The sequence below is a fragment of the Chironomus tepperi genome, unplaced genomic scaffold (assembly GCF_022539635.2).
Source record: "Chironomus tepperi strain 1889 unplaced genomic scaffold, CSIRO-AGI_Ctep_v1 contig_255, whole genome shotgun sequence".
NCBI classification, from domain to species: Eukaryota; Metazoa; Arthropoda; class Insecta; order Diptera; family Chironomidae; genus Chironomus; species Chironomus tepperi.
The window spans coordinates 1-27,655 of NW_027226377.1; the positions used below are offsets into that span (position 1 = coordinate 1).

General features: G+C 34.4%; 1 protein-coding gene across 1 annotated transcript; it reads right to left on the reverse strand.

The window, feature by feature from the left end:
* Positions 1 to 22: 22 nt before the first annotated feature.
* Positions 23 to 26,451, reverse strand: LOC139091565 (hemicentin-1-like; the record flags this gene model as incomplete). The annotated part of the gene is made up of 34 exons (XM_070641700.1): positions 26,385 to 26,451; positions 25,840 to 25,959; positions 24,561 to 25,571; positions 24,098 to 24,242; positions 23,553 to 23,817; positions 23,014 to 23,410; positions 21,826 to 22,650; positions 20,328 to 21,312; positions 19,699 to 19,899; positions 18,499 to 19,549; positions 18,106 to 18,321; positions 17,952 to 18,042; positions 16,825 to 17,613; positions 15,180 to 15,320; positions 14,968 to 15,084; positions 13,673 to 14,671; positions 13,368 to 13,512; positions 13,034 to 13,298; positions 12,581 to 12,977; positions 11,654 to 12,466; positions 10,499 to 11,483; positions 9,848 to 10,048; positions 8,640 to 9,690; positions 8,258 to 8,473; positions 8,104 to 8,194; positions 6,886 to 7,674; positions 6,338 to 6,372; positions 5,297 to 5,405; positions 3,913 to 4,920; positions 3,709 to 3,853; positions 3,293 to 3,560; positions 2,376 to 2,769; positions 1,212 to 2,036; positions 23 to 574 (listed from the first exon to the last, which is right to left on the reverse strand). Coding segments are annotated over exons 1-34 (15,709 nt in total), but the record flags the coding sequence as incomplete, so codon positions are not given.
* Positions 26,452 to 27,655: the final 1,204 nt, after the last annotated feature.

Genomic DNA, 27,655 nt, shown 5'->3' on the forward strand with positions numbered 1-27,655 from the left:
CATAACAGCTCTAAATCATCACCTTCACGAATTGTGATATTTGTTTGTAGCTCTTTAGCCAGTGAATGCAACTTTGGCATAACCACAACTTCCAGGTGGAAATGACGTTCGTCAGTTCCTTCAGAATTTTCAGCAATGCATGATATTTTGCCATTTTTAGAATCAGAATCTAAATTGATGGAGTTTCCACTGCTGAGCAATTCCATATTATTCAACTTCCATTTAAATGTTGGTTCCGGAATTCCTGTAGCCAAACAAGTCAAGCTTTTTGTTCGATTTGAATAAAGTGTAATGTTGTCAAAATTTGATGATATTACTGGCTTCTGTACCACTGTGACATAAAATATTTTCTCTTCGGATCCAACTTCATTGTCTGCATAACAATGATAACTTCCAGCATCAGAGAGTGTAACTGATTCAATTGTTAATGCTGACTTATTTGAGATTTCTGTATTGTTTTTAACAAATTTAATTTGAGGAACTGGATATCCAGATGCATCACATGAGAGTTTTAGTTGAGTGTTGATTTCTGCTTTGATTGATTCTTCATCTGGAGATAGAATTCGTGGAAATGCTGGAAAAAGAATTGAATTTTTAGTAAAGAAGACAAAAGGGATTCTGCACTCAGATCAGGAGCGTATTCAGGGAGGAGAAGGATGAGTTAGGGGTCACAAAACCATCTCCCTCAAAAAATTTCTGGCTACGCTACTGACCATTGACTTAGATGCTAGAAATCTATATGAGTTCTATGAAAAAGCGTCCCGAAGAGTACAAGTCGGTTAGTCAATTTAAAATCCGGCCTAAGTTTATCGAGACTCTGGCATAATGTCGACGAGACTCTGGCATGATGCCAGCCAGAATTTAGCATGAGTTCGAAGAGACTCTGACATGATGCTGACGAGGCTTTGACATGATGCTGGCCAGAATCTAGCATGAATTTGGCGAACGAGACTAGCATAATTTTAACGAGAATCTGGCATGATGTCAGCTAGAATCTGGCATGATGTCAGCCAGAATCTGGCACGATCTAAGCCAGTATCTGGCATGAATTTGGTAAGACATGATGCCGAATTCAAATCAAGCCCAGCGCCAAGTCTAAATCACACCGGTCTAAGACCTGATTTTGGTTCTTATAACCGAATTGTACCATCCAGGCGAATTCAAAGGGAGGAACTTAAAAGGCTAAAATGACCTCATTATTTTAAACTTACTCTTTACTTTAAGGACGAAATCAACAGTAAAACTTCCATAATCATTAACTCCTTTACATTTGTATAATCCACTATCGTTAGGTTCTGCAATAAATTTCAATGAATCTCCATTTATGCTATACTTGTCACTTCCTTCAATTCGCTTAGAATCAATGTACCAAGATATTTCAGGTGACGGCTTTCCAATAAGCTCACATGGAAAATTGACTTCCTTTCCTTCAACAATTATTAATTCTGTGTTCGTTTCTCTTATACTTCTTGGTATGAAGTTGACATCCACTTGAATTGATCTGTTGGCCGCACGGACTATATTTTCAATAACACATTCATATTGTCCTTCGTCACTTAAAGTTGCACTGGTGATTTTAAGCACTGAATCATTGGATACTTCCTGATTATCTTTGAACCATGATATTTTAAGAGGCGGTTCCCCTGATCCTACACATTCAATAGTCACATCTTCTCCTTCAAGTATATTTAACTTTTCATTGATCTCTGCTTCATGTTCTCCTTTGACCAGAATTTTATCGACTTTAGAAGCTTTTTGAATTTTAACTTCGATTAATGCTTGATCCATGCCTAATGCATTCGTAATCTGACATTCAAAACTGCCTGCGTCAAACTCATCTGTGTTGCTAATGATGATGAAAGTGCTAAAGTAGTCTTCCTTCTCGTTTTGACCCATTTGAACTTCGTAGCTTCTTGAGTTATTGAATGTCCAGGAATAATTTGTTATCGGGAGGCAATTTTTGCATTCACAAAATATTTTGGCATTTTCTGTTTCATTTACCACAGCATTTTTGACAGGCGTAATTTTTGGAGGATCTAGGAATTATAAACAATTAAAATTAGAGTTCGGCCAGGAACTGCAGACTTGCATATGCTGGATTGTAAATACACAGGTCTGCAGTTTTTGGCTGAACCATTTAATTCGTCCAAAGCTGCAAGTCAACGTTTTTGTCAGCAGGCCTGCATTTTTGGACGAACATTAATTTAAAGCCAGTGGTGCGCAACCTTTAAGCTTTTACGGCACACAATATTGGTAATCCTAGACCGAAACCGCAAACGGCATGCGGTTCATAGCATTTCCACGAATTTATGTGTGCCGCGACACGCAGATAGTCCACCACTGCTTTAAGACTATAAATAAATTGCAAAAATTACCTTTTGGTGTCAGAGAAATTGTAAAATTTCTACTGACTTTTCCTAGTTCATTTTCTACTTCACACTCATAACTTCCTTCATCCTTTTCAAAAGCTTCTTGTATTTCAAAAATGCTGTCACTTTTTCCATCAATTAAAACTGGTTTTGTTGAATCATTTGTTTTATATGTCCACTTAACTGAATTTTTTGTAGGATTTTCTGTTGTTGAGCAATCAAGTATAACTTTAGATCCGTAAGTAATGGCATTTTCTGAATTATTAGTCAAAAACTTTGGTGCATAATTTATGTTTAATGTTATTGAGCTTTCAGTTGTGAATTCACTACAGTTTGCTTGACATTTGATGACTTTGTTGTTGTCTTTGGCGGTTGGAACGAATGAATATGGATGTCCATCCTTGAAAAAAAGAACCAAATATTAGGAATTCACTTTATGCAAATCAAGGTTTTCAATCTCGGAATTGGAATGCATTGAATCCCAAGATTGACCACAAGATAGTAAACCAGAGGTCGAAGTCAAATTAAGTTCGACACAGTTCTCTAGGAACCGATTGAAATGTTATACTTCACAAGAAACAGCAGAAAAAATTCCATCCAAATTTTAATCAGTTATCCGAGCAGACAAAGAGCATGAGTATGTCTACATTACTGAGCATCTTCAATTATATTGATTGAATTTACTCATGAGCAGTGGTGGGCAACCTGTGTGCCACCAAAACCTTTTCGAAATGAAGTGAACCGTATGCCGTGTACGGTTTCAGTTGACGCTTGCCACCATGGTGTATTGCGAAAAATAAAAGGTTGCGCACCACTGCTCTTGAGCATGTTCATTTGAGTGAGCATGCTCATTGTCTGTTTAAGGTTTTTATCGAACTCAAGTCGACTTCAACCTCTTTAGAAAGCCACCAAGCAAATATTACATTTTGTAAAACATTCCCATCTCTGTCAAGCCATGAATACTCAATTTTCTGTCCTTTGATTATGCCATCATATTGACATGTTAACTCATAATTTGAATCTTCGATCATCTTACTGGATGAGCTTGTTATTATTAATTTCGGTATTTTTGTGACATCAACACGAACTTGTTCAGTTTTACTTCCAACTTGGTTGACTGCAACGCACTTGTAAGTACCACTTTTGTCGTAGCTGAGGTTTTGAATTCTAAGGATGAGTTCTTTGTTGTGGCTAGAATTGAGGTAAAATGTCAATTTTAGAGGAAGAAAGTCAAAATCAGCAGTCAGGTGCGATCATGGCAACTGCACGTCTTACCATTGATACGGCGACGCAGTAGTGCCATAATGAACACGCTGTGCTGTTCGGGTAAGCTACTTACATCGAATAATGACTTTCTAATATTTTCCCATTAAATGTCCATGATATATTGACTGGAACTAAGGAATCGACGTTGCATTGCAATTCCAAATTTTGCTTTTCATAAAATTCCAATTTTTCAGCTATGATTTCAACTTCAGGTGGAGCTATAAAGAAGAAAGAGCTTTTTTAAGGAATTTAGGATTTAAAGATCCGGATTACTTACGTCCAGCATCTTCATACAAAATAGAGGATATAGTTCTTGATATTTTATGATTGCTTCTATCCTCTCCTTCCAGATATAATTTAAATGGATTTTTTGGCAGTTTAAATGGACTTGATACATAAAGTTCCTCATTTTGCTTAAATAAATTAATTACAATTTCTGTAGCGTTCTCATTTAGTTCCATTGGAGCAACTAGCAATGACACATTCGACAATTTATCAATTTCTGACGAATCCTCAATAAAAATTGATAAAATATTGTCAACATCACTAATTGGCTGTGGAACTGTTTCTGATTTATCATCAACAACATCTGTACTGAATCCATAGTCGAATTTAAGATCACTTTTTACACTTATAGTAACAAAATCATCTGCAGCACTAAATTCCCATGTGCCTTTCATTGGATACTCAAATGTCATGATCTTTATTCCATCCATTGTGAGATGTTCCTTAGCCTTAACAACTGACTTTTCTGGATTTTTAATTTCATAACTTTGATCCTTTCCAGCTGTGGTAATTTTAAGTTCCATTACTGTATCATCAATATCAAAATAAATATTAATGCTTTGACCATTTTCAGACTTGAATGTCTTTAAGATTTTATGGTCAGATTGGATATCCTTTCTAATTGATTTCAAAATATCATCAAAGTTGTTTGCTTGAAAATCATAAGTCAATCCATTGACAAGATTAGTTATATTGGTAAACACATTGTACCTGTCATCCTCAAGACTACGCTGATCACAGCTGTCTGATATCAAGACATTGATGACAATATGCTTTTTCATAATAATTGTTGAGATATTTTCAAAAAACTCAACATCATTAGCTGGTGCATCAGTAAATAAGTAGATGATTGAATTTGGAAGTGCTGCATCTATCCCAACTGTTAATGCAGACAATGCATTTTCTGGACAATCGAAATTCGCACTTGAAACTACTTCAACAGTTTTTAATTCCTGAATAATTTCAGTCACATTTTCAGTAATAAATGGCGCGCTTACGTCTAGAAATGAAGAGAGGAAGGAATAAAAATATGAGAATATGCTTTGCATTAATGAGTAAGATGTTGATAAGGATTTCTTGACTTGAAGGTCGCATCCATATGTGTAATTAGAGTACACGACACATGGAACAATTATAATCAATTAGCAATAAAAGTCGGTCAAAAGCTGCAGATCTGGTTTTATTGCATGTTAGATGCACAGGCCTGCAGTTTTTGGCTGAATCTTGTAGTCCGTCCAAAACTGTAGGTCTGCACTTTGTGTCTGCAGGTCTGCAGTTTTAGACGGTCCTTATATCTTATAGTCCGCCCAAGGCTGTAGATCTACGTTTTTTTTATTTACACGCTTGCAGTTTAGGACGGTCTTTAATTGACATACCCGGATCACTGAAGCTCACTAAAATATAATTGACTATTCTATGACTGTCTTGTGATGAAAAGTATTTCGCAATTTCTTGAGCGCCTTTTTTAAATGTATCCAATTTATCCTGCATGGATCCTGAAAAGCAGAATTTTTTAAGGAAATTGGTAAATGATAAAAAAAAATTTAATGTCTACCCGAGGTGTCGAAAATAAATACGAGGCTATTTTGATCAAAATCATACTCGGTTTTATGGCTTGGCAAACTTGACACTGCCAGGACACTGAAATATACTAGTGACAATGCTATACCTAATATTTTTGGAGTAATCATTTCTGATCTCAAATCTAATTCATCTAACTGTAGATTCAATTCTTAAAATAAAAATATCACTTAAAAAAATAACAACAAAATCCAACGATTCAACTATCTCGACTTAAACTTATAAACTGTTTGCATTCAACGAATCATGATACTTTTTCTTAGAAGAGAAATTAAAAATCTCTGAGAGCTGATGATGCTCTGTTATTAATCAATGTTTGATTCGCGAATCATCTCTTTTCAAAATAATTCAGGGGTATGTTCCTTAGATCCTTAGATTCCTTAGATTCCTTACTAATTATTCTGTCAGATACAGTCTATTCAGTTCCGGTTAAAATCCTTACATGGGTAAATTTTCGGTTCTTGTATCTTTCTCGTCTATTAACTACATTATTCATTACCTGGTTCCAACATCTCACGTTACCCAATACTTACTTACTTAATGGAACCATGCTTCGACTTAGAGCCTTTTCCGATTACTCAATACTGAACTTTAACGCCATCTGATTAGTGAGATTTGACCCCCCCGTCCGAATTGCAAATCAAATTTTGTAACCTAGTCAATTGAGCTATCAAGACACTTTAGTTTATTGTTGGTTTAGGAAAGCAACTTGAAGTATATAACTCATAGAAACAGATCAATTGAAGAACAAGTCCACACATTTTGTTTATTTTAAAAAAAAAACTGCTGATAACGCTTGGGAAAATACGCTACAAAAATCACAATAATGTGATTACGTGAATTGCACCACTGAATAATCTCTCGGAATCACCTAAACAAGTAGAAAATTTTGAAAGATTTTTTTTATTAATCAGCATTATAATTTATTAAGTTCAATCTAATCTACACTTCCATTATCAAATATTTGCAAATTTTTATGACTAATCGTTGCTTTACCAGGATATCTGACTGTACAACTTTGTATTATATTTATTATTTAATTTTATTAAAAATTTAACATATAGAGCTACTTGATCTGCACATATTGAAATGTCGTCATCATGACGCTGAGGCGGTAAGACCTACCGCACTTACTAATACCAAGTGCCAGATGGAAATGACTGAAATCACCCCGAGTAGAACAGACTGCGAATAGTCGATCTGAAGTCTAGTTGTAAACATGACATTCTATGACAAGTTCCACATATGTCAAGTTCACTACAAGACTAATCGCAGCTTGCTCCACTCGGACACCAATCTCTACGACGTGGTGACAACATCTCAATATGTGACGGTCATACTTAAACTAAGCATTTTATATTAAGCAACTAATTATATCTCTCACATCGCCTCCTGTCTGGATTATATCTCAATCCTTGTCTGCAAGATCTTTGTGGTCTTGCCTGTCTTGATTCTGCATATCGATCAATTTCATCAATATTGATTTCTGGTTTCTGTTCTGAATTTTTCATATATACATTTATTACTAAGCCATTCTTGGCTGAACTTTCAGATTCATAGTCTCTTGTAGTTGATTCCTCACATGCTGCATTCATGCAGTATTTTGTTTCATAGTAATGGCCAGCACATGACTTTCCATTATGTGTCGGTTCTGGATTGTTACAATATCTGTAACGGACTTGAATACCTCGTTCACATGTCGTGCTGCACGCTGACCAGTCAGTCCAGTCACTCCATCCACCATCAATATTGCAAACACTTATTTCACATTCCCGTTCCTCCACATCATTTCCACGACAATGAACGCCACCATATGAAGGAGTTGGTGAATCACAGCTTCTTGTCCTTCTTTGAATTGGCTTATCACTATCCAGCACATCATAACATGATGGACATTCACTCCAATCTGACCATGAATTCCAACCGCCATTAATTGGACATGGAAACTCGTTACATGATTTTCGTTGAATAGTTTCACCAGAACAATTGTAAGAAGTTGATGCATCCTCTAAAATGCAGGATCTTTTACGATATTGGATGCCACCGGAACCACAAGGAATGTTACATTCTGACCATTTTGACCACGGTGTATATTGAATTGGTATTTCAATCTTGACATGGAAGGTCTTTTGGATTTGTCCAATGTCATTTGATGCTGTGCATGTGTACTTTCCTAAATGGAATTAAGGGCAAGAGAATAAGGATTAGTGAGAATTTTAAGAAATGTTGGACAGCATAATACGGCATTTTAAAGTAGTAATTACGAGTCGAATTCAGCCGTCGAATTCCAGTCAGAGTTGCGAAACAGGTGCCTGTGACAGGAAAAAACCTTACAAATTATTGATAATTTGTATGGTTTTTCTTTCAAAACTGTACAGATTATCATGAATTTGTACGGTTTTTGTTTATCACAGGCACTTTTTTTGCAACTCTCGTTCCAGTCTGTCCAGATCACTTCATGTCTTGCCGTTAATCCGACGACGTAGCGTTGCTCTAGCGCTTCAATGTAGTCGCTAGGGTATCGCAACATAACCGCATTAACAGCAACACATGGAAGTGCCTTAAAAGCAACGTTACGTTCGATTATTCAGGGTTATTTTACCTTGATGGTTCCTATTAGCATCAAAGACTTTTAATGTTTGATTATTAACCGACAAAAAGTATTTATTCTCATTATTAAGATCACTTGAATTCTAAAATAGTAAATTAAATTAATTACTTAAAAAATCAAGTTAACAAGATATGCTACAACTTACATAAGTCCAGTGTACACTAGCTTCAGGAGATGCTGTTACTTTACATTCTAAGTTAAAAGCGTGATGAAGTTTGACAGTTAAATATTCATCTGATTGTTCATTTTCTGGTAATTCTGGAGGATATTGAACATTTATATGGAATATCTTTTGTGTAAATCCAACGGAATTGTTGGCGTAGCACATGTAGTAGGTCGAATCTTCAACTTCAACAAGGCTCTGGAAAATTTCAAAAAAAAAAAATAATTTAGACCAAAAATTTAGTGTTTGGCCAAGAACTGCCGGCCTGCATTTCTTGCATTTTAGATGCTTAACCTTGTAGTTCATCCAAGGCTGCTGACCAGCAGTTTGGAACAAACCCTATAAACAATTTAACTTGACTTACCAAAATGCTGACATCTTCGTCCACCAACGTACTTTCCATCGACGTCTCATAATCATCAAGCTTAAGCCAATGAATTTTAGGTCTTGGTGATGCCTCAACTAAGCATTCTAGTTCAACATCATTACCTCTTGTAACATTTATTGCTTCTATTTTTCCATAACTCATATCAATAATCGGTGATCTTGATGTCCTTACTGGCTCTGTGATTTTTGGCGGTGACAAAATGACGACATTAAAGATAATTTCAAGCTTGCCATCGACATTTTCAGCCAAACATTTGTAAGATCCAGAGTCCCACATAAGAGTCTCTGATAAGGTAAGAATCCTACGATTGTCAATGAACTTGATTGTTTCATTATTATAAATCTCTTGACCGTCCTTAAACCATTTGACTTGAGGTTTTGGATATCCTTCAACTAAACAATGCAATTCCATTGGCATATGCTCGAGGATTTCTAAATCCTTTTGTTTAATCGTGTTTTCCTTTTCAATGTATGGCTTCTGTGTGACATTTATGTTGACTGACTTCTCATCCCTTCCAAGTGCATTAAATGTATAGCAATTAAATTGTCTCTGGTGTAATAAATCCTTTGGATTCTTATAAATCATATCAAGCTTTAGCGTCTTTGAATCGATCTTGGTAAGCATTGAATAATATTTTTCACTGGACGTGCTTAATTTAAATGGATCCAAAAAGTTGATTCCATTTCCAAATTTATCAAAATACACGACATTGTCTGTTAAGTTGGTAAATACTTCATCAATTTTAACTCGAGATGTTGTTGTGTAAATATGTCCATTAAATGTCCATGATACAATTGGAAGTGGATTTGCTCGAACAGTACAGCTCAATTTTACTGATTTATCATCTTTGGATATTCTGTCTTCTTCAACAGCTCTTAATATCTGAGCAGGTTCGTAGACATCAAGAATGTAGTTGATTTTTGCTGATCCTAATTCATTCCTGCCTATGCATGTATATTTGCCTTGATCTGATAGTTTGATCTTGTCTATTACCAGATGATCATCCACAGCATCTTCAATTAATTCACTGCAAAATAGTACATCATTTAATTAATTGAATAGAGCAGTGCTGTCCAAGCTCTGGTAAGCTTCAACCGAAACAGCACATAGTATACGGTTCATGACATTCCCAACACATACTTTGGACAGCACTGGAATAAAGTATTAATTCCAATTTATCTTACTTGTCAACAAGCCAAATAAATAAAGGCTTTGGATTTCCGTGTATAGAACTGCATCTCAAAATCTCTGTGTCATCAATGTAGCTGAGGAATTTAGTTTGTATATCTACCGACTTGTCAACATATGGAGCAGAACGTACATCAACTTTGAAATACTTTAATATAACACCTTGAGTATTTTCAGCTGAGCATGTGTAAATGTCACTATAAAAAAATATTAAGGTTAGGGTTTGTCCAATAATGCAGGCTTGCAGTCTTAGAGGAGGTAGTGCAGTGGTGGACAGCCTGTTATTGCTCATGGTACACACTAGTGAAACCGCATACGGATCATGACATTTCCAACAATTTATGGCTGCATACACTAGTATGTCACGTCACACAGGTTGTCCACCACTGAACTATAAGATACAGCTTAAAACTGCAGGCCTGCAGCATCGGACGAACTATAAGGTACAGTCGAAAACATCAAGCCAACGCATCTAAAATGCAGGAAAATGCTCGCCTGTGGTTCTTGGCCGAACCTTAAGTAAAGGCGTCACTCACTTATTATGTTCGCTTCTTAGAGGGAGATTGGATTTAGTTTTTGCGTAACGTAATAAGTCAACGACTTCAAAATGGAACTAATCATGTATATAATATAAATTTAAATTTTACCTGTGATGGAACTGCAACTTATTAATTGATAAAACCTCTCCTCTGCCAATCAAATCGATTCCTTTACGCCACTCAACATTTGGTAATGGACTTCCATCAACTGTACAGTTCATTGTTAAGTTATCTTCCATTTTGAAATGTCTTTCATCTAAATTAATTTTGTTATTTTCAAAGTCACTGATGTTCTTATTGAAGTTCCAACTTGCTAAAACTTTTGGTGCTGCAAGAACTTTGACATTGAATGAAAATGTTTTGTTGCCTTCGTTATTTGATGCCAAGCATGTCCATAAACCGCTGAATGATCTTTCTACGTTGAAGATGATTAATTTTTTGTCAGCCTTCTTGAAATCAGCTACTTTTAAGGCAGTGTCATTGAAGGTCCAGTCAATAATGTTGTAATTCTCAAATGGACATAAAAGATCTAAGTCATATCCCTCACGAATTGTAATATTTGTTTGTAAATCCTTCGCAATTGGAAGTAAATTTGGGACATTTATAGTTTCAAGGTAGAAGTGCTTCTCGTCAGTTCCTTCAGAATTCTCAGCAATGCACGAGACTTTTCCACTCTTTTGTGTCGAACTTAATGTCAGTAGCTCATTGGTACTGAGTAAGTCTGCATCATTAAATTTCCATTTAATTGTTGGTTCAGGAAGTCCAACAGCACCGCATGAAATTTCTTCAGTTTGATTCGTATAAAGTGTGACATTTTTGAGACATGTTGTAATCATTGGCTTCTTCACGACATAGACATAAAATATTTTCTCGTCAGTTCCAACTTCGTTTTCAGCAATACAATGATAATTTCCAGCATCTGATGGAGTTACTGATTTTATTAATAAAGGTGATATATTCGTCAGTTCTGTATTATTTAGGAGGAATTTGATGGATGGCTGTGGATATGCAGTCGCATCACATGGAAGTTCTAGGAATGTATTATTCTCAACTTTGACGATTTCATCACTGGACTTGAAAATTCGAGGGAATGCTGAAAGCAAATAAGAAGTAATGACAATATTAATAATTACAATGATAATGTTTTGAGAACTAAGACTTGTCAGCTGGAGGCAATGTGATTATTGATCTATGAGGAAGTCATAAGAGCTGATGTGCCTCGCAATGGAATGTGTCGAGTTTTACAACAAAAATATTACTTACTCTTGACAATCCCAGAAAATTCAATCGATGCGTTACCAAATGCATTAACTCCAATACACCCATAGATTCCACTATCATCAGGTTCAGCTACAAAATTTAAAGATCTTCCAATAATCTCAAACTTATCGTCTGCTTTAATTTGTTTGGAATTGAACTGCCACGTAATATTTGGAGAAGGTTTACCAATAAGGTCGCAATTCAAAGTGACTTTCTTTCCCTCAATAACTGTAAATGCAGTTTCAATATCGATTCCTTTCCTGGGAGGATAATTCACTTCAAGATGAAAAGGTAATCTCTCCGCACCATATAAACTTTTTGTTTCACATTCATAATCACCCTCATCACTGATCGTAACTTTAGGAATATTTAAAATTGGTTTGCCGTCTCTAAGCCATGATACTTCAGGAATAGGCCAACCATCAGCAACACATTCTATTGTCATATTTGCACCTTCTAATATTTCAAAGTTCTTTTTGATTTCAATTTCGACATCAGTTTTGAGTAGAATTTTTTTAATTTTTGGAGATTTATAGACAAACAATTCAATATCAAGTTTATCTGACCCTAACTCATTTTCTAATTCACAGTAAACTTGTCCAGCGTCTTCAATTGAAATCTCGTCAATTTTTACAAATGTTTTAAAATAATCCTTTACTTCATCCTTGATAGTTTGCACTTTATAGTTCTTAGAATTATCAAAAGTCCACGAAACATTGGTGATTGGCAGGCAGTCGTTGCACTCGCAATAAAGTTCAACACTTGCTTTTACATGTTGTCTAATGAGTTTGCTCGCTGTTGTAATTTTAGGTTTTCCTGAAAATTTTGTATTTTAGTAAATAAAAATTAGGGTTTTGCTAAGAACCGCAGGCTAAACCTGCGTTTTTGTTTCCAGGTTTGTCTTTTACACTGAAAAGTTTAAACACTCACCTTTTGGACCTAAAGTAACGTTGAAGTTTTGTTTTACTTCCCCAACTGTGTTACTAACTACACATTCATATTCACCGGCATTGTTTCCAGAAAGCATTTCTATTTTAAATATTCCTTCATTTTGACCATCAATCAACTTCTTTTCTGTTGAGTCTTTTGCTTTCAAGAACCATTTTACTGGATTCCTTACTGGCTTTTCAACTGTTGTGCAGTCGAAACTTACACTTGATCCATACTTGAGATTATCAAGCGCTGATTCGTCTTTTAAGAATCTTGGAGAGTAATCCACATCTAATATTAAGGAATCCTCAAGTTCAAAGGCTTTGCTTATTGCTTTACATTTTACAAGTTGTTTGTCTTGGTCTAACTTAGCTGTGAATGTGTAGGTTTGGCCACTCTAAAAAATTCAAATTATTACTGAAAAGTTTAAATTTTTAATCATGTTGTCCTTACCTTCTGTAGAACATTATCATCTTTGTCAACCCAACTGTAGTCTATAGTCTGTCCTTTTGTGTCATCAAGCTGGCAAGTTAATGTGTAACTAGAATTCTCAACCATCTTAGCTGATGAACTTATGATCTTTAAATTTGGTGCTGCCAAAATATCAATTTTAATCTCTTGTGTTTCACAATGAACTTTGTTTACAGCTACGCACTTATAGACACCACTGTCCTTAAGTTTGGCATTTTTAATGTTGAGTTTTAGCTCATTGCTTTCACTAAAATGTGTAAAAATTAAATTTCGCTCGGAAAGGTAGTGCCTGACTCTTGATTGAAGTTTTACTCACCTTGATTCAATTTTCTCCAAAATATTTCCATTTAATGTCCATGCAATTTCAATAGGAATCTGTGATTTGACGACACATGATAGCTCAATACTGCCAGCTTCAAAAGCTTGAACTTTATTAGCTTTTACGGTCAATTCAGGAGCACCTATGAATAAAAGTTGAAAATAATATTGGGCGGAATAGAAAAGGAGTCGTTCACTAATTACGTAACGCACTTAGGGTTAGGGGGTTTCGAACTATCGCTACGCCTCAAGCAATAGAGGTCAAAAAGTTGCGTTACATAATAAATGAACCTATAAGCTTACTTCCAGTTGTTGCAACAATCGGAGATGGAAATGCCCTTTCAATTACATTCCCATTTGAGTCAGCTCCATATAATTTGATTGTGAATGTTTGATTTGGTACATCAAATGGATCGGATGCAAAAATATTGCCTTTTTGGTGCTTTAAAGGAACATTAATTGTAGTTGAGCTCAATGGGACAGTCACAATGTCTACACTTGTTAGTTCCTTAACTTGAGCCATGTTTGAAGCGGAAATAGATAAAATATTTTTTAAACCAGAAAGTGGTTGAAGATTTGTTTGTGATAATGTGTCAGCTGGTTTTAAACTAAATCCAAAATTGAATTTTAAGCTGCTTATTCCACTAATCACGACTGTATACGATGAACTTGCATATGTCTCAATTCGCCATTTACCTTGTTGAGGACTTGTAACTGTTAATAACTTTAAACTGCCCAAAGACAGTTCTGAACTTCCAGTTACTAAATTATTCGATGGATCGTAAATAGACAGGGTTGGACTTGGTCCTTTTACACTGACTTTAACCTGTTCAAGACTCATATCAACATCAAAATTTATGGTTTTAGTTTCAGCAGACTCAATTTTGATCGATTTCAAAATTACGAAATTGGGATTTAAATCTTCCTTAATTGGTGTAAAGGCACTTTTTACTTCACTCCTGCCTATTTCGTACATTTGTCCACCACTCAAATGACTAAGTTTGAAATACACCTGGTACTTCTCGGTATCTCTTTCATCACAATTACCGGTCAAGAAAAAGTTGACAGTGATTTGCTTCTTTCTAACCAAATCCTCAACTTCATTATAAAGATGAATATCTTCGGCACTAGCATCGGTGAAAACATAAACAATTGAATTTGGAAGTGCTGCAGTTATTCCTTTCTTTAACCCCATCATTGACATTTCAGCACAAGAGCCACTAGTTTCTTGTTTATTTTCAATTTTTTCAATATTTTTCAATGCATCATCTTTATTTCTGGCAATAACTGCTTCATCCACAACTAAAATTAGGATTAAAAAGAAGTCAAATTTGATGAGCTTTTTGTACGATTGTTGACAAAAATAATATTTTTTCCTTATCAATTCATGTAGTATGTTTTTTTTTTTTTTTTTGATGCAGATTAGAGAGGAAAAAGTTATTATCAGTAAACAATTTTTTAAAATATATATATATATAAAACTCAAAATATCAATTGTATTATTATTGTACCTATAAAGTATTATTTTTTTATAAATGACATTTGCTAACTAAGGTAAATGACATTTTGAAAGTTATGAAATTTATACTTCTACTTACCAGGATTATTAAAAGCAACTAATATATAGTTATAAATTTGATCACTATTAGCTGCCATTGCTTTAACAACTTCCTGTGCACTTTCTTTGAATTGCTGTAGTTCAGGCCTCATTGATTCTTAATTTAAAAAACGATAATATTATTTAATTAAATTAACACGACAAAAATAATTAAGAACTATAGCGTATAATTTATGTTTATTCTTATTTTACCTGTTGTATCAAAAGCTATTACCAAACTTCTTTGATCAGGTCTTGGTTGATCATTTGGTAGTATATCCTTTTTTATACTGGGAGGTTTATTGATACACGTAGATCCAATATCACAATTGCAAAATTGTATAACAAAAACCACTATGAAAAATAAAATAATTTTGTTCTGTGCCATATTTAGACCACTAATGACACTCATCAAAAACGAGTACTATACACTCTATTAAAAATAATACAATTTTCTTCAATTTAAATTTTTGTTATTTTGAGACTGATGCTTTCAAATGCACGACTCTAACTGAGACACCCAGATTATTGATTTGTCTTTATATTGAGATTAATTCTCTTTCATGCATTAATACATTTTGGCAACGTGTTATCATTTTTTGTTCTTTTATTAGTATTAAATTAATGACAATATTTAGACTAATCCTCTTTAGACCTCTAAGATCCTTAATTAAAAGATATGTTATACAGAATGAACGCATTACACAGGATCCTCATGTCCATAAAGACTTTTTTCTCATTGTTAAAAACTGATTTGTTGTTAACTTTCATTCGAATTTCACAACAAAGCACAATTCAACTAGACTTAATTTATTAAATTAATTTTATGTGATGGTTCGTAAAATATTTGTATATAATTAACATGAACATATTTGTATCAAATTAGGTATTTTAGAAATCTTAAAATATTTCCAAAATATTGACCACGTGTTGCGGAAAAAGATGTTTTTGGTCACTCTGTTGTTAAACTTTAGAGCATAATCGAAATTTTTGTGTATCACAGATATTCTTAAAAAAGAATTTGAGTGAAATAAAAACGACGCGTGTAGAATCCTACTAAATAAAGATTGTTTCTGTAGCAGAAAAGATTTAAACAGCATTAAAGTCCTTCCTGTCGTAACCATTTGTAATGTCAGTCTGCATGCATGTATTTAAAATAATATCGAATATGGTGAAAATTAATATACATCATCATCAAACAAGAAATCTACAAAATTTTCTAGTTCTGTATCATCAAACGCTACTTGGCCATCAAGACTTCTATGTTAAAGCACTCGATCTCTTTAATTCTTTGCCGATATCTGTAAAGATCAAATTTTCCCTAAATTTATTCAAGTCTAGGCTTAGAGAGCATTTCTATGAATCATATTGTGAGGTGAATAAACATGTTATTCATAAAAATTGAACATTGTATTACAGTTTCAAAATTTCATACATATAAACTAAACAAAAAAATATAATATTTAAAATTGAACGAATTATAAGGTGCAGAGGAAAACGACAGGCATTCTCATCTTAAACTGAGACTTGCGGTTCCTAGCCGAACCTTACAATTATTTATTTTATTCATCTTTCCTTTCTTAAATCGAGCTTATAAACTTAGGTCATAATTTACATCAGTATTTATTAATCTAAATTTTTTTAAACATTTTTACGTATGAAGCTACTCGATCTTCACATATTGAAATATCGACACTACAGCGGTGAGACGGCTTAATATGAAGTGGGAGTCAAGTGATAAAAATTACTAAAACTATCAATTCCGGCACCGTAGTGGCAACACCTCAATGTGTGACGATCAGGTTATCTCATAAATGAACTAGGCATTTTATATTAAGTTACTAATTTTATCTCTCACATCGCCTCTTGGCTGGATTATATCTTAGTCCCTGTCTGCAAGCTCTTTGTGGTCTTGCCTGTCTTGATTCTGCATATCGATCAATTTCATCAATATTTACTTCCGGTTTCTGTTCGGAATTTTTCATATACACATTTATTACTAAGCCATTCTTGGCTGAACTTTCAGTTTCATAGTCTCTCGTAGTTGATTCCTCACATGCTGCATTCATGCAATATTTTGTTTCATAGTAATGGCCAGCACATGACTTTCCATTATGTGTAGGTTCTGGATTGTTACAATATCTATAACGAACTTGAATTCCTCGTTCACATGTCGTACTACATGCTGACCAGTCAGTCCAATCACTCCATCCACCATCAATATTACAAACACTTATTTCACATTCCCGTTCCTCTACATCATTTCCACGACAATGAACGCCACCATATGAAGGAGCTGGTGAATCACAGCTTCTTGTTCTTCTTTGTATTGGCTTATCACTATCCAGCACATCATAACATGATGGACATTCACTCCAATCTGACCATGAATTCCAACCACCATTAATTGGACATGGAAACTCGTTACATGATTTTCTTTGAATAGTTTCACCAGAACAATTGTAAGATGTTGATGCATCCTCTAAAATGCAGGATCTTTTACGATATTGGATACCACCGGAACCACAAGGAATATTACATTCCGACCATTTTGACCACGGTGTATATTGAATTGGAATTTCAATCTTGACGTGGAAGGTCTTCTGGATTTGTCCAATGTCATTGAAGGCTGTACATGTATACATTCCTAAATGGGAATGAGATTAAGAGAATAAGGATAAGTGAAGAGTTTTAATAATGAGTCGAATTCAGCCGTTCCAGTCAGAGTTGCAAACAGGTGCCAGTGACAGGCAAAACCCGTAAAAATTATTGATAATTTGTACGGTTTTTGTTTGTCACAGGCATCTGTTTTGCAACTTCTGGTTCCTGTATCATCATTTCATGTCTTGCCGTTAATACGACGACGTAGCGTTGCTCTAGCGCTTCAATGTAGTCGCTAGAGTACCGTAAAATTATCGCGTCGATGACAAGACATTGAAGTTCCTTAAGAGCAACGTTACATTCATTCTTTCAGGGTTATTTTACCTTGATGTTTCCTATTGGCATCAGTGACTCTGAATGTTTGATTATTAACCGACAAAAAGTATTTATTCTCATTATTCAGATCACTTGAATTCTAAAATAGGAAATTGTATTAATAGCTTAAAATATCAAATTACCAAAATATGCTACAACTTACATAAGTCCAGTGTACATTAGCTTCAGGAGATGCTGTTACTTTACATTCGAGGTTAAAAGCATGATGAAGTTTAACAGTTAGATATTCATCTGATTCTTCATTTTCTGCAAATTTTGGAGGATACTGAACATTTATATGGAATATCTTTTGAGTAAATCCAACGGAATTGTTGGCATAGCACATGTAGTATGTCGAATCCTCTACTTCAATAAGACTCTGGAAAATTTCAAAAAAAAAAATAATTTTTGAATTAGTTTGGACATAAATTTTGGGTTCGGCCTAAAACTGCAGTCCAGCATTTCCTTCATTATAGATGCTTGACCTTGTAGTTAATCCAAGCCTGCTCACCAGCAGTTTGGAACAAACCCTAAAAACAAATTTAACTTGACTTACCAAAATGCTGACATCTTCGTCCACCAACGAACTTTCCATCGATGTCTCATAATCATCAAGTTTAAGCCAATGAATTTTAGGTCTTGGTGATGCCTCAACTGAACATTCTAGCTCAACATCATTTCCTCTTGTAACATTTATTGTTTCTATTTTTCCAAAACTCATATCAATAATCGGTGATCTTGATGTCCTTACAGGTTCTGTGATTTTTGGAGGTGACAATATGACGACATTAAAGATAATTTCAAGCTTGCCATCAGCATTTTCAGCCAAACATTTATAAGATCCAGAGTCCCACATAAGAGTTTCTGATAAGGTCAGAATCCTACGATTGTCAATAAACTTGATTGTTTCATTATTATAAATCTCATGGCCATCCTTAAACCATTTGACTTGAGGTTTTGGATATCCTTCAACTAAACAATGCAATTCCATTGGCATATGCTCGAGGATTTCTAAATCCTTTTGTTTAATCATGTTTTCCTTTTCAATGTATGGCTTCTGTGTGACATTTATGTTGACTGACTTCTCATCCCTTCCAAGTGCATTAAATGTGTAGCAATTAAATTGTCTTTGGTGTAATAAATCCTTTGGATTCTTATAAATCATATCAAGCTTTAATGTCTTTGAATCGATCTTGGTAAGCATTGAATAATACTTTTCACTGGACGTGCTTAATTTAAATGGATCCAAAAAGTTGATTCCATTTCCAAATTTATCAAAATACACGACATTGCCTGTTAAGTTCGTAAATACTTCATCAATTTTGACTCGAGATGTTGTTGTGTAAATATGTCCATTAAATGTCCATGATACAATTGGAAGTGGATTTGCTCGGACTGTACAGCTTAACTTTACTGATTTATCATCTTTGGAGATTCTCTCTTCTTCAACAGCTCTTAATATCTGAGCAGGCTCATAAACATCGAGAATATAGTTGATTTTCGCAGATCCTAGTTCATTTCTGCCTATGCATGTATATTTGCCTTGATCTGATAACTTTATCTTGTCTATTACCAAATGATCATCCACAGCATCTTCAATCAATTCACTGCAAAATAGGAAATCAGTTAATAATTGAATAAAGCAACGCTGTCCAAAACTTGGTGTAAAGCTTCAATCCGGCATTCGGTTCATTGCATTTCCGAACACATAGTTTGGACAGCACTGGAATAAAGCATTAATTTCAATTTATCATACTTGTCAACAAGCCAAATAAATAAAGGTTTTGGATTTCCGTGTATAGAACTGCATCTCAAAATCTCTGTGTCATCAATGTAGCTGAGGAATTTAGTTTGTATATCTACCGACTTGTCAACATATGGAGCAGAACGTACATCTACTTTGAAATACTTTAATATAACACCTTGAGTATTTTCAGCCGAGCATGTGTAAATGTCACTGTATAGTTAAAATATTTAGGTTAGGGTTTGTCCGAAAATGCAGGTTTGCAGTCTTGGAGGAGGAAGTGCAGTGGTGGACATCCTTTTATTTTTCACGGTCCACTATAGTAGTAAGGCTAGACTAAAACCGCACACGACATACGTTTCATGACATTTTTGAAAAATTTTACCGGCTCACCCTAGTGTGTCACGTCACACAGGTTGTCCACCACTGAACTATAAGATACATCTTAAAACTGCAGGCCTGCAGCCTCGGACGAACTATAAGGTACAGCCGAAAACCTCAAGCCAACGCATCTAAAATGCAGGAAATGCTGTGCTTGTGGTTATTGGTCGAACCTTAATTAAAGCTGCCGTTCACGTGCAACTTAGGAAGTGACCGGCCCAAAAATGGAACTAGAAAATAAAAATAAATTTAAACTTTACCTGTGATGGAACTGCAACTTATTAATTGACAAAACCTCTCCTCTGCCAATCAAATCGATTCCTTTACGCCACTCAACATTTGGTAATGGACTTCCATCAACTGTACAGTTCATTGTTAAGTTATCTTCCATTTTGAAATGTCTTTCATCCAAATTAATTTTGTTATTTTCAAAGTCACTGATATTCTTATTAAAGTTCCAACTTGCAAGAACTTTTGGTGCAGCAAGAACTTTGACATTGAATGAAAATGTTTTGTTGCCTTCAGTATTTGATGCCAAACATGTCCATAAACCACTGAATGATCTTTCGACGTTGAAGATTATTAATTTTTTGTCAGCCTTTTTGAAATCAGCTACTTTTAATGCAGTGTCATTGAAAGTCCAGTCAATGATGTTATAATTCTCAAATGGACATAAAAGATCTAAGTCATATCCTTCACGAATTGTAATATTTGTTTGTAAATTCTTTGCAATCGGAAGTAAATTTGGAATATTTATAGTTTCAAGGTAAAAGTGCTTCTCGTCAGTTCCTGCAGAATTCTCAGCAATACACGAGACCTTTCCGCTCTTTTGTGTCGAACTTAATGTCAATAGCTCATTGGTACTGAGTATGTCTGCATCATTATACTTCCATTTAATTGTTGGTTCAGGAAGTCCAACAGCACCGCATGATATTTCTTTAGTTTGATTCGTATAAAGCGTGATATTTTTAAGACATGTTGTAATCATTGGCTTCTTCACGACATAAACATAAAATATTTTCTCGTCAGTTCCAACCTCATTTTCAGCAATACAATGATAATTTCCAGCATCTGATGAAGTTACTGATTTTATTAGCAAAGGCGATGTATTTGTCAGTTCTGTATTATTTAGGAGGAATTTGATGGATGGCTGTGGATATGCAGTTGCATCACATGGAAGTTCTAGGAAGGTATTGTTCTCAACTTTGACGATTTCATCGCTGGACTTGAAAATTCGTGGGAATGCTGAAAATAAATGGGAATTTATTAAAAATGTTGATACTGATAATTGTAATTTTTGGAGGATCCAGCATTATGAGTTGGAGGCAATTCGATAAATGATCTTGTGTACCACACCCTTTAGACCTACAGGTTAAAGTGGGATCCGAATCAATTACAATCTCTACACATTTCAAGGACACGACTATATCATAAGAATTTATGTTCCTTGCAATGTATCAAATTATAATTCAAATGAGCAAGATTCTTAAGGAAAAATATCCAGAAACTAATATATCTTATGGATGTACCTAATACTTGAGACACATTATATGCCAGAGACTGTAAAACTGCAGCCAACACAGCAACTGAGTCAAGCTTTGTAATGAGAACAGTAAAAATTAAAGAAAGCTTCGAAAATTGACATGACCTGAAATCGAACTCAAGACCCTTAGCGCATAAGTCCAAAGCTCTATTATTTAGGCCACTTATGCCATTTTACCGCAAAAACATTAATCAAGTAACTTTACTTTTACTTACTCTTAACAATTCCAGAAAATTCAACTGATGCATTTCCAAATGCATTAACTCCAACACACCCATATATTCCACTATCATCTGGTCCAGCTACAAAATTCAGAGTTCTTCCAACAATCTCAAACTTATCATTTGCTTCAATTAGTTTGGAATTGAACTGCCACGTAATATCTGGATCAGGCTTTCCAATAAGGTTGCAATCCAATGAGACTTTCTTTTTCTCAACAACTGTAAATGCAGTTTCAACATCCTTTTCTCTTCTAGGCGGGAAGTTCACGTCAAGATGGACAATTTTTCTCACAGCACCAAGTAAATTTTTTGCTTCACATTCAAAGTCACCCTCATCAGTGATTGCAACATTCGGAATATTTAAAACTGACTTGCTGCCTTTATTCCAGGATACTTCAGGAATCGGCAAACCATCTGCAACACATTCAATTGTCATGTTTGCTCCTTCTAATATTTCAAAGGTTTCTTTGATTTCAATTTCGACATCATTTTTGAGTAGAATTTTTTCAATTTTTGGAGGCTTTTGGATGTGTAGCTCAATTTTTAGAGTATCTTGGCCTAACTCATTTTCTAATGTACATTTAAAAAATGGAGAATCTTCTATTGAAACCTCATCAACTTTAACAAATGTTTTATAATAATCCTTTTCTTCATCCTTAATAGTTTCCATTAAATAGCTTCTGGTTTCAGTGCTTTTTGTCTCAACATACCAAACAGCGTGTGTGATGGGCAGACAATCGTTGCATTCGCAATAAAATTCAACACTTTCTGTTACATTTTTAACAATGACTTTGCTCGCTGTTGTTATTTTTGGTATTCCTGAAAATATTTGTATTTTAGAATATTAAAATTAAGGTTCTACCAACAGATGTGGATGCCTGCAGTTTTTGGCTGCACTTTATAGTTCGTAACAGAGTATGGCCGTTTCAAAATCGAGTTCTTCGACATTAGACTGTCGAAAAAATTCGAACATTTCAAACTCAACTTATTTTAAAATACAAATTTCCGTTACGAAGAAAAATAAAAGTAACGGTCAAAAAAAATTTGAATATTAACGACAAAAAATATTTTTTTGAAAAAAATTAACGGTCGTTTTTGAGAAAGCCACACTCTGGTTCGTCCAAGGCAGAAGATCTGCAGGTTTGCAATTTTGGACGAACCTTTTTAATTTTAAAGACTCACCTTTTGGACCTAGAGTAACATTGAATTTTCGATTTACTTCCCCAACTGTGTTACAGACTGCACATTCATATTCACCGGCATTGTTTCCAGAAAGCTTTTCTATTTTCAATGTTCCTTCATTTTGTCCATCAATTAACTTTTTTTCTGTTGAGTATTTTCCTTTGAAGAACCATTTGACTGGATTCCTAATTGGCTTTTCAACTGTTGTGCAGTCAAAACTTACACTGGATCCATACTTGAGATTATCAAGCGCTGATTCGTCTTTTAAGAATCTTGGAGAGTAATCCACGTCTAAAATTAAGGAATCTTCAAGTTCAAATGCTTTGCTTATTGCTTTACATTTCACAAGTTGTTTGTCTTGTTCTAGTTTGGCTGTGAATGTGTATGTCTGTCCCCTCTAAAGGATTCAAAATATTTCTCAATTGTTTATATTATTAATCAGAATCCCTAATAGGCAAGGAGACAGCTTTATGGTATTGGGGTATTATTGCTGTACCATCAAAGCATGCTCTTTGCCTATTAAGAATTATTGTCCTTACCTTCTGTAGAACATTATCATCTTTATCAAACCAACTATACTCTATAGTCTGTCCTTTAGTGTCATCAAGCTGGCAAGTTAATGTGTAACTTGAATTCTCAACCATCTTAGCTGATGAACTGATTATTTTAATATTTGGTGCAGCCAAAACATCAATTTTAATCTCTTGTGTTTCACAATTCACTTTGTTGATAGTTACACATTTATAGACACCACTGTCCTTGAGTTTGGCATTTTTAATACTTAGCTTTAACTCGTTGCTTTCACTAGAATGTAAAAAAAAATAAAATTTCAATTCTAAAGATTTACAAGAAATATTGTTAGGCAAGGTCAGACGCCACCAGATAGAAGGTTCAACCACGAAGCATTTAAGGCTTTGTTAAACCTCTTTAATACTCCTTTTGGCGTCTATAAGGCGTCTTCTATTTGGTGTAAATGAAAAGAGGTTTAGAGGAGCCTTAAAAGATTCATGGCAGAGCCTTCTTAATCTGTGTTGCTCTTTACGCAATAATCCCTGACCCTTGATTGAATGTTTCAATTATTTACCTTGATTCAATCTTTTCCAAAATTTTTCCATTCAATGTCCATCCAATTTCAACGGGAATCTGTGATTTCACGATACATGATAGCTCAATACTGCCAGTTTCATAAGCTTGAACTTTATCAGCCTTAATGCTCAACTCAGGAGCGCCTGTAAATAAAGATTTAAAGGAATATTTAGCAAAATAGGAATTGGTGTCGTTTGCTTATTACATAACGCTCTTAGGGGTGGGGGTAGGGTCTAAGGATTCCCGATGACTTGGTAGTCTTGGTCTCGGTTTCGGGAATTTGTCGAGTCTTTAACTTCGGCTAATTAGCCATGGATCACACTTGATCTGTACTACCGCCGAAGTCAGTTAGTAAGTAAGTGAGACTTCGGGAAACCTTACAAGGGCCGGACGTTTACTACAAAAAGTTAATTTTTCGTGCTACGTAATAATTGAACGATCTCAAATATCTATAAACTTACTTCCAGATGTTGCAACAATCGGAGATGGAAAAGATCTTTCAATTACATTTCCATCTGAATCAGGTCCATTTAATTTGATTGTGAATGTCTGATTTGGTACATCAAATGGATCGGATGCAAAAATATTGCCCTTTTGATGCTTTAAAGGTACATTAATTGTAGTTGAGGTTTCTGTTGAGCTTAATGGCACAGTCACAATTTCTACACTTGAAAGTTCCTTAACTTGTGCCATGTTTGAAACGGAAATAGATAAAATATTTTTGAAGCCAGAAAGAGGCTGAAGATTTGTTTGGGATAATGATTCTGCAGGCTTTAAACTAAATCCAAAATTAAATTTTAAGCTGCTCATGCCACTAATTACGATGGTATACGCTGAACTTGCATATGTCACAATTCGCCATTTTCCTTGCTTTGGACTTTTTACAGTAGATAACTTTAAACTGCCTAAAGACAGTTCTGAGCTTCCAGTCACCAAATTATTCGATGGATCGTAAATAGACAACGTTGGACTTGATCCTATTACACTGACTTTAAGCTGTTCAAGGCTTATATCAACATCAAAATTAATGTTTTTAGTTTCAGCTGATTCGGTTTTAATGGTCTTTAAAACTACAAAATTAGGACTTAAGTCTTCCTTAATTGGCATAAAGACACTCTTCACGTTACTCCTTTCAATTTCGTAGACTTGTCCACCACTAACACGACTAATTTTAAAATACACCTGATACTTTTCGGTATGCTTTTCACCACAATCGCCAGTCAACAAAAAATTTACAGTAATTTGCTTCTTCCTTATCAAATCCTCAACTTCACTTAAGAGATGAAGATCAGCGGCACTAGCATCGGTGAAAACATAAACAATTGAATTTGGAAGTGCTGCAGTTAATCCTTTCTTCAATCCAAGCATTGCCATTTCTGCACATCCATGACCGTATTTACTTTGGATTCCAATTTGTTTAATATTATTTAATGCGTCATCCTTATTTCTGGTGATAACTGCTTCATCCACATCTAAAATAAAATAAGTCAAATTTAATGAGATTTTTGGGACTTTCGAGATTAATCATTAAAGTATTATACATTGTCTTATCAGTTCATAATTAATGCAAAAAGAAGAAAATGTTATTATCAGTAAATTATTGTTGTGCATATTTTGGTACTCAAAATATACATTCCTAAAAGTAATATTAATTGGAGATGACTAAATGTGTTTTTTTGAATTTAAATTGCACGTCACGTGCTGGGAAAGTTATGAATATAGCATGAAGGTAATACTTACTAGGATTGTTGAAAGCAACCAAGATATAGTTATATATAGGACTTTCAGCTTTAGCTGCCATTTCTTGAACAATTTCCTGAGCACTTGACTTTACCTGCTCCAGTTCCGAACCCATTGATCCTTTATTAAAAGAAAAAAATTAAGTCAATAAATTATCATGATAAATAAGATCAGTTAACAGCGTAGAAATAGCCAAAGATACGATTTCAGGCAAATTCCATGAAATTCAGCTTCAGACCAGTGTTAAGTCAATCTGTGGTCGGCTTTTTGGTATTTTCTTTTAATTTTCGGCTAAAATCAATTTTTGTATTTTTTGGTAATTGAAGTAATTCAAAAAAATCACTCAGGTTTAAATTTAGTTCTCCAATTTAATTGAAATAACTCATTTAAAGTCATGTTAAGCCGAAAAAATTGCCAAAGGTAATTTTTATAAATTGGTCCCCCTCAAGTACACTTTAGCCTTTGTGCTTAATTCAAAGCTCGAAATCGACTCAAATTTTGTATGACAAAGTCGACTTTAAGCTCTGATTTGACCTTTTTATTACCTGTAGTATCAAAAGCCATCACCAAACTTTTCTGATCAGGTCTTGGTTGATCATTTGAAAAATCCATTTTTTTGCTTGGCGGTTTATTGATACACGTGGTACCAATGTCACATTTACAAAAATGTGCTATTAAAATCACTATGAGAATTAAAGGAATTTTGCTTTGTGCCATGCTTATGGACACTAATTACACTTATCAGTGACGAATATAATAAATAAAAAAATATGATTTTCTTAAATTTTGTTAATTATTTTGAGAGTGATGCTTTCAAATGCACGACTTTAACTGAGAGAATCAGTTAAATTTGACTAGTCTTTTATATTAAGTTTAACTCCTTATCGTGCATTAATACATTTTGATAATGCGTATAATAAGTATTTTTTATTCATTAGTATTAAATTAATGAAATTATTTAGATTTTGATAAGGTCATCAATCTCAAATTCTAGTTAAAATATTGTATATGTTATACATGGAAGCGAATAAAAGTAAACATGCTTTGATGAGATGGATACGTTATTAGATGACCTATGGAAGCTAACTATGGTTTTCTAATCTGACTCTCTAGATGGTAAGAGATGGATAAAAGAGCTCGTTGACGACCAAAGAACTGGAATTAGAAATTGGCAAATGGAAGCCAGCGATATAGTCATTTTCAGGCAACATCTATGCGAGGTCATGGATCACAATTGGTCTGGCCGTACACAGTGAAGAAGAAGTAATAATATGTTACACAGAAGAAACGCGTGAATCCTTAAAGTCCATTAAGGTTATCTTCTTATTACTAAAAACTGATATGCTGTTAACAATCATTAGAAATCCTCAACAAGGCAATTGATTCAACTAGATAGTTGGAATTTTTATTTTACTGGTCCATAAAACGTTGGGCTAAAATTACCACGAATCCTTAGAAATTTAAAAATATGTCTAAAAAAATTGACCACGTGTTGCAAAGATAGATGTTTTTGGTCACCCTGTTGTCAAACTTCAAAACATAATCGAAAAGTTTGAGTATCACAGAGATTTTTGAAGGAATATTCTTTGAAAGCATTTCTAGTAAATGATTAAATGTCGCTTGCACTCTTCTTTTGTGACTCTCTGCTCTGTTCCGTGTCATCTAGCTTTTTGGAACTGCAATAAACAAACTTGTGTTTCTATCTCAGCATTGAAATTTTTTGGGCATTTTTTTATGAACTGCTTGTCCTGTTCAACCGTATATCCTCATTTGAATCTCCTTATTGATGACTTGTTGACCTGCTAAATGAAGAAAC